The 10,112-nt window shown below is 58.5% G+C and overlaps 1 protein-coding gene across 6 annotated transcripts in view; it reads left to right on the top strand.

The window, feature by feature from the left end:
* Window positions 1-7,805: 7,805 nt before the first annotated feature.
* Window positions 7,806-10,112, top strand: part of HS1BP3 (HCLS1 binding protein 3) — a 38,625-nt gene continuing 36,318 nt past the window's right edge. For 5 of the 6 annotated variants that reach the window (XR_013172295.1, XR_013172294.1, XM_077152178.1 and 2 more), the window contains exons 1-2: window positions 7,806-7,888; window positions 9,502-9,667. Coding sequence is in view for 4 of the 6 variants with exons in the window: in XM_077152178.1 (XP_077008293.1) it covers window positions 7,857-7,888; window positions 9,502-9,667 (198 nt within the window). In the remaining 2 variants the exon portion in view is untranslated. Of the gene's footprint in view, window positions 7,889-8,227; window positions 8,739-9,501; window positions 9,668-10,112 lie in introns of those variants that run through there. The other variant, XM_077152177.1, reaches the window with a different exon arrangement.

Raw genomic sequence — 10,112 nt, 5'->3', positions numbered from 1 at the left:
CTCCTCAACGCTGTCATGTCACCAAAGACAAGAAAGGCTGGGCAGCTTCTAGAGAACAGACTAAAGAGACATGGCTCCGAGATACCTGGCACCATCTGCCGCCTGGCCCTGGATTGGAGCTGGGGTCGCAGTCTTATATAAAAGACACTATTGGGACAACTGGGGAAAACATCTTCAACTAATGCTCAAAGGTGTCAGGAGGAAAAGGAAACCACACAGAAAGAGAGGCACAAGATGAAGTAAACGTGGCAGAGTATTGACAGTTGGTGCCCTGGTCTTGGGGTGAGGCCAGCTCCCCACTCTAGGATTGAGTGCTTGCCCTCCAGCTGTCGGGAGAACTGGCAGCTGGCACCTCTTGGCTTTGTCCTCTCCAAAGGACATGCTTCGTGCATGAAGCCAGGCCTCAGCCCTGGGACGATGAGGGGTGACAAGGAAGGGGGCTGCCCCACCCCCTCATGACAGGCTGCACCTCTGCCAGTCCCCTCCCCCCACAGCACTGCCCAGCACACGCCTGCCAGCTCACCTCCACTCGGGGTTCCCACCTGTTGCACAGGTGAGGGGCAGGCAGACAAGTTACAGCCCTTCTCTGGGAGCTTGAAACTCTTTGAAAATAAAAACTTAGCAGAAAAAAAACAACTGAAAGACAAACAAAGGAATAATATTTATCTCAAAGGGTTAGTATCTTTAATAGATAAAGCATTCTTAGAAGAATGCTTTCCACGAGGAGCCAAAAAGAAAAAAAAAAGCGCATCTTTTTAAAATAAGCCAGCACAATAAACAGGAGAGCTACATAGAAACATAAAGACCAACAAATAGGCCAAAAAAAAAAAGTCCAGCCTCACTTGTGATTAATAAATAGGCCTCTAAAAAAATATAGCATTTTTCACTTCTCATATTTGAGATGCTTTAAGAAAATGACTGTGTTGCGGGGAGGCTCTGGAAGTGAGCGCCACACCAGGCCTGGCTCTCCTGAGTTCAGCGTGTTCAAACGCAGGGCTCCGCCGTGCCCACCACGGCCAGTCTGCGGCCCTCAAAGGGAGCCGGGGCTATTGCCACGTGGAGCAAGGGAGCAGGGATGACCCCGGGCTGAAGTGTGCTTCCCCGAACTGCAGCGTCTGAGCCTTTGACAGGACCCAGAGACGGGCAGGCGCGTGCTGGTGAGTGCAGTGCAGGGAGATGGCCAGGTTAGAGGCGCACTGACTGCCGAGCCCGTGCAGACCCATCACGTCCTCAGGCTTAGAAGGTATGTAGGAAACAGGTGGCCGTCTCAGGACGCCTGATTGTCAGTGTGTGAGGAGGTCCAGGTCGCTTATAGGTTAAAGTTCACGCTGCTGCGCGTGGCGGGTGGGCCCACGTTGGTTAGATCCAGGTTGGTCTAGGAAGGTAGTTTAGGGTTAGCTCTGCTGACTCATGTTCCTTCCGTGCTCAACACTAAAGTAAGGAGCTGCCTAATAGTAATAATAATAACAAGACGGCAAAGTTGTAAAACAGGAGGAGGGGGTACAAGCGGGGCCAGTCACGAGGTTTTCACAATCACAAGATAAAGTTTATACCCAATTGTAACCAAAGGTCAAGGCTTTCTGGGTTCAGTGAGTTTCAATAATTTCAGGTATTTCCTTTTGGCTGTTCTAGAATATACTAGAAAGTAAGAAAAAGGCATCTATATGGTGATTATTTGTTAACTCTTAAATTCTCAGTTACAGCAGTAGATATAAAAATCCCTGAAAGTGTTGTCTCCCCTGTGCCCCCAAGTTCTCCAGCTTCCCGCAGTCTCCCCTTCCTGTGGCTGAATTAGCTGTGCCCCTGGCAAGGGGCAGACTGTCTGGGCCCCAGTTTCACTAGCCACTTCTTCATTCAAGTTCCTTCTCAGTGGAGTCCCCATGCTGCGACCCCCCCACTCCCCACTGGAGACCAGTCCCTGAGTTCCCTGCCCCAGGACCACTCACCAGACACTCGAGTGGAGCCTTAGAAGCTGGGGACCCCGAGACCTGCCCCCAGGCTTTCCATTCTCCACCCCTCCATGGGCCCCGAGCCCTGGGCTCCTCCCTGCCCCCTCCCCAGGCTCAGGGGTGCTGGAAGACAACTGCGCCCACCTTTCTTTTTACTTTAATAATGCAAAGTCAGCTCGAGATCTCATTTTTTTTTCTCCCAGACCCTCCCTTATGCAACAGCGGACACATCAAAGAAATGCTGCGTGTTTTCCCCCCACCAAGGCGGCAGCTTTCTCCCAAGTTCTCTTCCCAGTGTTTGGGATTCAAAGGCCAGCTGGCTTGTTAGAGACACCTCTTCCCTCCCCATCCTCTACGTTCCCTGTACATAGGCTTTTACCCAGCAATTCATCTCTGGGGGAGATTTTTTCCAAAGAAATAATCAATGTTGTGTGTAAAGTTTTTAATGGCAAGGATGTTTACTGCACGGTTGCTTATAATAATGAAAAATCAGAACCGTGTATCCCACCCTTAAATCCCAGTACATGGTATTCTAAAGTAGCCATTCCAAATTATAGTTTTGGAAGTAATTTAACATGGCAGGAGATTTATAATATGGTAAATGAAAAAGAACATTACAAAGCAGCATATCCACCAAGATTCTGTACCATCTAAAGGAAAGGATCAATCATACACAGGTAGGGAAAAGTGTCAAGAGGGAAGGAACAACAGAATGTTAACAGTGGTCACGTCTGCTGTAGAAGGAGGTGATTTTTATTTTTTTACCATGAATATTTTCTAGATTTTCTATAGTGAGCATATATAGAATAGCTCTGTTTCTCCCTCAGAATCACGCTCCTGGAGGAGGGGCCCCACACACAGCTGCACCTCCTCACCTCCAGCCCCTCCTCGGGCCCCTCCCTCCTCTGCGACCTCTGCGGCCTCTGCTTCCCACCAGGCCAGAGAAGACGTCTCCATCCCCACGTTCCTGGGTGCTCAGCAGCAGCCAGCCTTGCTGGACACCCTTCCTGAAATCCTCCTTTCCCTTTGTTTCCGTGCGTCCGTTCCCTTCCGTGGGACACTCACAGCCCTCTGCGGGCAGGCTCCTGCCGGCCTCTGGGACTCTGCCCGCAGCAGCCCACCCTTCTCTCCAGCCCCGCTGCAAGCATGTTGTGATTCTCTCGAGATGCCCTGACTTTGCACTGTGTGGGACACATTTGTTCTACTCCCTTCCTCCTCCTCAGTCATCCCGACCTTATGAGCAGTTGTTACGGCGGCATTGTGTGAGCACTTGACAACTGTGTCAACAAGGATAACCCCACTTAGCATGGCTTAATCCTCACGAAGGGGAAGTCTGGAGAAGGAGTCAAGGTATCATAGTTATGTGCCATCAGGCCCCAGAATCTTCCACCCTTAGGTGGGGGCCTCAAACGCGTGTCTGAACCTCATGGTTACAAAAGGGCTGCTGCTTCTCTGGCATCATTATCCCTTTTCCAGGCAGAAGACAGAAAAGAGGCAGAGTTTTGCCTAGCAGGAATCTGCCTTTCTATTCAGGAAGATAAATCCTCCACAGGGAATTCAGTGTGTGTATGTATGTACACATTTATATAAAATAACAATATATATATCAATAAATTATATATACACAAAGTGTATTCTGTATTTTATATTTATTATATTTTAATGATTATATATTAGAAAAAACAATGTAAATATAAAGTTAAAACGTATATAACATAATATAAAATGTTAAAAAATAGTGAATATATGTATAATACACAAAATTATAACAGCTAGGTATTAATAGCATTATTAATATATAACACCAACATATTATATGTATCACTATGTCATACGCTATGTGTATATCATTGGTCTGGATTGAGTGGTCTGGCCCCGCTCGCTTCAGGGGAGTCGGGGAGCACGAGTGTTTTGCTTTTCCAGCCTCTGTGGTGGTAAAAGGCAAGGAGGAAGGGGTCAGGGCTGTGGGCGGCTTTGGGGAAGGTGGTCTGCAGGCCAGCCTCTGGCTCATCTGACTTACGTCCTGTTTTATCTCATTCAGTGCACAGCAGTGCTATGGACGAAAGGTTTCACCAATGAGAAAACCAAGGCTCAAAGAGGTAACAGCCACTTTTCAACCCTGGGATCCTCCCGCCTCCTCCAGGAAGTACCCCACGTGCTTCCGCCTGGGGTGGGCTGGTCGCGTGACTTCTGCAGGCCACCCATAGCACCCGGGCTCCCTCGGTGTTGGAGTCTCTAACACCCTGTGACTTCTCTGTGCACCCTGCCACCCAGGCCCGTGTCTCCTGCGTCCCCAGGCCTGGCAGGTGGAGCTGTGCCCACGAGCCTCTGCTGAGTGACAGCGAGGCAGCAGCCCTGCCAAACTCGAGTGCCCAGACCCCAGGGGCTAAAAGTCCAGCCTCATGTTGGAGAACAGAGACAGCAGCTTCCCAGAACGCTCTCACCACCAGAGACAAGAAAACGCAGGCTTGAGGGTGTCTCTTGCTGACCCCCAAGGCCAGCCGTTCCCCCCAGGTGCAGACGGAAGTGTGGCCTGCAGCGCTCCTCGCAGGGTAGTGGGGAGGGGGTGGGGGTTCGGGGACCCTTTGCAATGTGGTTTGCGTTACTGCAACTTCAGCCATGGATGGGGCTCCTCCAGTCAGGCAGGAAGCAGAAAATATCAGATTTAGATTCCACATTCCTTGCATCGTATGCAATTATCCACTGGAGCCCCATTGGGGCAGAAAGTGGGATTGTTATCAGGGAGGGGCTTTCTATGATCAGAAACCAGCAGGGTTCCGGCAGGCGCCCAGCATGCCCACTCGGGAATCTGCAGGCAGGGAGCAGGACCTGGGCGTGGTGCCAGCACCAGCGAATGGGGTCCTCTTCCTGCAGCGCCCACCTCTGCTTCCCTGGACCTGTCCCCGCTGTCTCCCCACATGTGCTCACTGGGCGGCTCTCAGCTCCAAGAGCCCCCCTTCTACCCAGGGAGGGGCTCCCGCCCAGGGCTGCCTGCTGAGGCCCAGGCACCTTGGTGTCCCCAGGCCTCAAATGCATCCCCCCTCCCACAAATGTGCTCCTCCCCCTGGGTCCTGCCACAGGAAATGGTCCCAGCACCCAGCCACCCCCAGGGGCCAGGCTGTGGCAGCCCCTGCACTCTTCCTGCCCGCATTCATTCACCCGTGGGCAGGAGTGAATTCCACCTCCCACATTCCTCCCCAACCTGGGCTGCTGCCGGCCCACTCATGCCACCATCACCATCTCCCTTCTGGATTGCCCTGCCCTTCTGCTCAGCTCCTTGCTTCCACCATCACCTCTTTCCACAGGGGAGCTGGCCGGGTCACTCCTCAGTCCACAGCCCCCTGTGGCTTCTCGTTGTCTTTGGGACCAGTGCAGAGCCCTACGCTGGGGGTAGAAGGCTGTCTGTGCCCTGGCCCCTGCTTGCCCCTTCCTTGCCACCTAACTTCACCCTTGTTCCCTGAATTTTACTTTCCCTATTGCCTCTAGGCCATCTACGTGATATTCCCCCTACTCTATTCTGTTCCTTCTTATTCTTCAGGTTTTACCTTAGATTTTGTCTCCTGACCCCCATCCCACCCCAAGAACAAGTGCAGAGATGCACACGGAAGGCAGGTACTTGTCTCATTCACTGTGTAAAGCTCCCAGCAGTGTGTCACTCATTCAATAAACGTTGGTACCATGGTGACTTTGTGACACGTCCCAGGAGCTGCACCACTCCCAGCCTTCTGGAATGCTGAGGCCATTCCACTGGGCACCAGCCCTGCACACACACACACACACACCCCAGAGTGAGGCGTGTCAACTTCAACCCAGGACCCTGCCGGCTGTCAAAAACCCTCCCTGCAAGAAGGCGGGAGGGCAGGCAGTGTGGGCAGAGGCTGAACCTCCCTGCAGGACCTTCACTCATCCAGCCAACCTTGCCCTCATTGTTTGAAACAAATTTGAAACAAACCTAACAAAGTTAAATGACTGCATGCATTTTATTGGAAAGACACATTAGGGAAAATGAGTCATTCCTTTTTAAAATGTTTTACTGTAGAGCTGCTTTGCTAAAATCAGATTTGGAAACAGGCCATAAGGATGGCGGTGAGGCCAGGACGCGGAGGCAGCGCATCCCCCTTCCAGGGCGCGCGGCAGGCGGCACCCTGGCGTTATACCCATGTCCCTAAACTCCAGCTTCTGCCGCTCTCGTCACTGGGGACTTGCAGTCACCTCCACCACAAGAGCCACCGAGTCGGCAGGGATCCGGTACCTTCCTCTGTCTGTTTCCTCCCAGGCAGCTTTGGCAAGTGGCCCAGCCCTGTGCCCCGTGCAGGGAATGGCGTCCGCTCCGGGCTGCCTCCCTCTCCTCCTCAGCCTCCTCTGGCCGACAAGGCAGCCACCCAAAGGTAGGCCAGGAGCCCCGGGGCCCCCAAAAGCTTTGCCTCCACCCCGGGGAGTCTCTCTCTGAGCCACCCTCGGATCCTCTGTCCAGGGAGTGCCAGGCAGGGATAGGAAGGAAGACAGCAGGACGGAGAGAGACACCCCAAGAGAGGGCCGAAAGGGGAGGCTGGTCCCCTCCTTGCCGTGGGCTTACGTGTGGGTGGTTTTCGCTGTGTCCCCAGAGCCTCGCACAGAGCTCAGGCTGAGCTTAGTAGATATCTGCGGAATGAATGAATGAATGGGAAGGCCCTGAGGGAGGGGGAGAGTAGTTTTGCGATGGGACCAGCATAGATACAGCCCGGAGGGAGCGGGCTGCACCTCGGGCTGGGTGCTTCATAGGTGCTTGCGCCCCAGTGGAAAGTTTGGGTCCGGGCAATTGCAGGGCGGTGCAGTGGGACGGGGTCTGGTTCCTGGGGGATAGGCAGCTCAGCAAGAGACCCGCCAGCATTTCCCGGGGGAGGGGGCGCAGAGGGAGGGGGCATCGGTCAGGAAGGGAGGAAAGGGGGGGGCAGCGCTCCCAGAAAGACAGGGAGGCTGCATGAGCTGGGAAAGGGAACCTCGGCAGCAGGGGCTGTAGTCGGGGAAACCCTGCTCCCCTCTGCATTCAGGTGCGCCCCTTCCCACGCGGGGTGCACCGGTCTCTGCCGGGGCACGGTCACCCCCTCGCCTGCCATCAGCCCACGATGGGGGAGCGCTCAGCAGCCCGCGGTTCGGGAGCACGCAGGGACACTCGCAGGTGAGATGGGCGCTGTCACCAACGACGCCCACGACGCCGGCCCGACAGGCGCAGCCCGGCCCCCGCCCCCGCGACCCCGGTGCAGCCCAGCGCGGCCTCAGGTCCTCGCAGTCAGGGCCGAGCCGCCCGCGACCACCAGGGGGCGGGCCGGGCGCGCGGGGCGGGGCGGGCGGCGTCCCTGGGCGGGCGGAGCGTGCGGGGTGGGGTGGGGCGCGCGGGGCCGGGGCGTGTGAGGTAGGGTGGGGGGCGCGGGACGCGGCGTGCGGACGGGCGGGGTGGGCGGAGTTCTCGGGCTTGCGAGGCGGAGTGGGCGGAGACCCCGGGTGCGTGGGGCGGGGTGGGCGGAGTCCTCGGGCTTGCGAGGCGGAGTGGGCGGAGACCCCGGGTGCGTGGGGCGGGGTGGGCGGAGTCCTCGGGCTTGCGAGGCGGAGTGGGCGGGCGGAGTGGGCGGAGTCCCCGGGCGCGCGGGGCGGGGCGGGCGGAGTCCCTGGGCGGGCGGGGCGTGCGGGGTGGGGTGGGGCGCGCGGGGCGCGGCGTGCGGACGGGCGGGGTGGGCGGAGTCCTCGGGCTTGCGCGGCGGAGTGGGCGGAGTCCCCGGGCGCGCGGGGCGGGGCGGGCGGAGTCCCCGGGTGCGCGGGGCGGGGCGGGGCGGGGCGGGGCGGGGCGGGGCGGGGTGGGCTCGCGGGCGTGGCCACGGCGACGCCGGCGCCTCTGGGTCCCGTGACCGTTCCGCACCCGGAGCCGCCGCCATGCCGCCGCCTGCGGTGCTTGTCACGTCCAGGTGAGCTGCGGCCCAGCGCGGGCGGCGGAGGCGCCCTCTGGCGGTCCGCCCGGGCCTCGCCGGCTGCGGACGCGGGGCCGCCCCGCGGGGGGGGGCGTACCCCGGCCCAGGGAGGCCCCGGAGCGGGCTGCCAGCCACGCGCGCACGGACGCGCACCTCCCCCGCCCCTGTCCGGGCCCGGCCCTCCTTCAGCGCGCGCTGCCCGGCCCCGAGGGCCTGTCGCCCGACCGGCGGGAGGGCCACTGTCCTGGGAACACGGTGCGGGCGCAGCGACCCGGGCTCCTGGGAGGAGGCGAATGAGGGCGGTGCCCTCAGGGTGCGGGGTGCCGGCCGGGGAGGGGCAAGAGGCGCAGCCCCTGGGGGGGTAACTCAGGAAACGCGGGAGTTCCCGCAAAGGCCTCCGGCGTTCTGAGTGGGGGTGGCAATGTGGGACCCCCTTGACCAGGCCTGGGGACCCAGCCCGGGTGGGATCCCGCGAAGGCCGGGACTCGTGCCTTCACACCCCCCATATTCACCCCTTAGTAGCTGTGTAATGCCTCACTTCACGCCTTTCAAGTGCCGCAGACGCGTGCCCTCTGCACAGGACCCTGTGCTCAGGTGCCAGCTTACCACGTTCATGAATGTGTTACCCCACACAGACAGCTGTTCCTTTCCCAGCAGCAGTTCTGAACTTCCTGCAACTTCAGATGTAGGAAACTATATTTCTTTAGGTAAAAGTGAACGTCAGAGCCGGCTGGGTCGCTGATAGTGAGGTGGCAGGTCACATCTTCATTGGTAGAAGAGTTTTCCTTCGTGCCACTTAATTGGCTTTTTCTCCCTGAGCTTCAGTTTCCCCCTCTGCAAAACGGAGGTTTGTACAGGGCAGGTACATGCGGTGCGGGAGCGGACACCCCTCTCAGCCACTTGCCCAGCCTCCTGACCTCTCCCTTTTCCTCCTGGTTCTGTTTTACCCTTTGGCTGCCCTCGTTTTCCCTCTCTCCCATCTGAGTCCGTTCCACGGGAAGGTCTCCAGGCGGAGGATTGAGAGGTTGCCTCGTAAAAAGGGCCTCCTTATGACGGGTCCACACCCGCAGAACGGATCGAGAACGAGTTATTCTGGGGTACATTCAGCTCCAGTCCACACAGGCGCCCGCTGCCCAGCCCGGGCCCCCTGCCCTGCAGTGGGCGCCTCTGGAACTGTTCTCCTACCTCCCGAGCGACTGAAGAGGTGTCTCTCTCTCCAGCTCCGGGGTCAGGTGGCTCTCCTGGAGGGCTTCCATCCCTGCCTTGTCTGTGCAGACCCTTTCCAGAGCCTTCCTGTCTGACTGGCACCCCAGGATGCCCCCCCCCCCCACGGCACAGGCCATGCACTGATCTTAGCAGGTCATGGTTTTCCGCAAGCTCCTTCATTCCTTGTTCTTCTGTTTTCCTTTGTTCCCCAACAGCCCAAGGATAGGCTGCTGAGCTGCCTGCAGGGTTTGTGACGGGCTGGGGGTGGGGCGGTGGTGGTGGCCTGGAGCAGTGACCACTGAGGACCCTGGCGGACCCCCCAGGCCCCACCTGGGTCCTGCCTGCATCTCCCCCGGAGGCCCCCGCGCTCGAACCTGAGCTCCCTCCACCTCTCCTTGTGACAGGCGCATCCAGAACGACCACACGGGCCTGGACCTGACGGTGCCCCAGCACCAGGAGGTACGGGGCAAGATGATGTCGGGCCACGTGGAGTACCAGATCCTGGTGGTGACGCAGCTGGCCGCACTCAAGTCGGCCAAGCACAGGCCCGAGGATGTCGTCCAGTTCTTGGTAAGCTGGGTGCTCCGGCATGCTGATCCCGGGGATCCTGAGGGTCCGCCCACCTGCTGGGCTGCACGTGGGGTCTGTGTGAGAGCAGTGCTCCAGCCAGCACGGCTCAGGGCCTGCGGGGTGCCTGGGGGTCCCTGGGGGGTCCACCCGCCTGCTGGGCTGCACATGGGGTCTGTGAGTTGGCGGTGCTCCGGCCAGCACGGCTCAGGGCGGGTGCCAGGCCCGTGGTGGGTGGTCAGGCAGAGGCACAGATGCTCCTGGTCCCCGGGCAGCAGCCTTGTAAAGAGACAGATGCACAAGGTGACAGGGACACGGGGGCAGTGGCAGCACCCCGCCACCCTGGGGAACGGGGTTCCAGAAGGCCTCTTGGAGGGGTCGGGCTGTGGGGCTGAGCTGCGTTCTAAGGAGCAGGTGGGGGCCGAGGGTGGGCGGGAGAGAAGGCTTC

This window comes from Tamandua tetradactyla, chromosome 3 (assembly GCF_023851605.1).
Source record: "Tamandua tetradactyla isolate mTamTet1 chromosome 3, mTamTet1.pri, whole genome shotgun sequence".
Taxonomy (NCBI): domain Eukaryota; kingdom Metazoa; phylum Chordata; class Mammalia; order Pilosa; family Myrmecophagidae; genus Tamandua; species Tamandua tetradactyla.
This window is presented reverse-complemented; position numbering and strand designations above follow the sequence as displayed.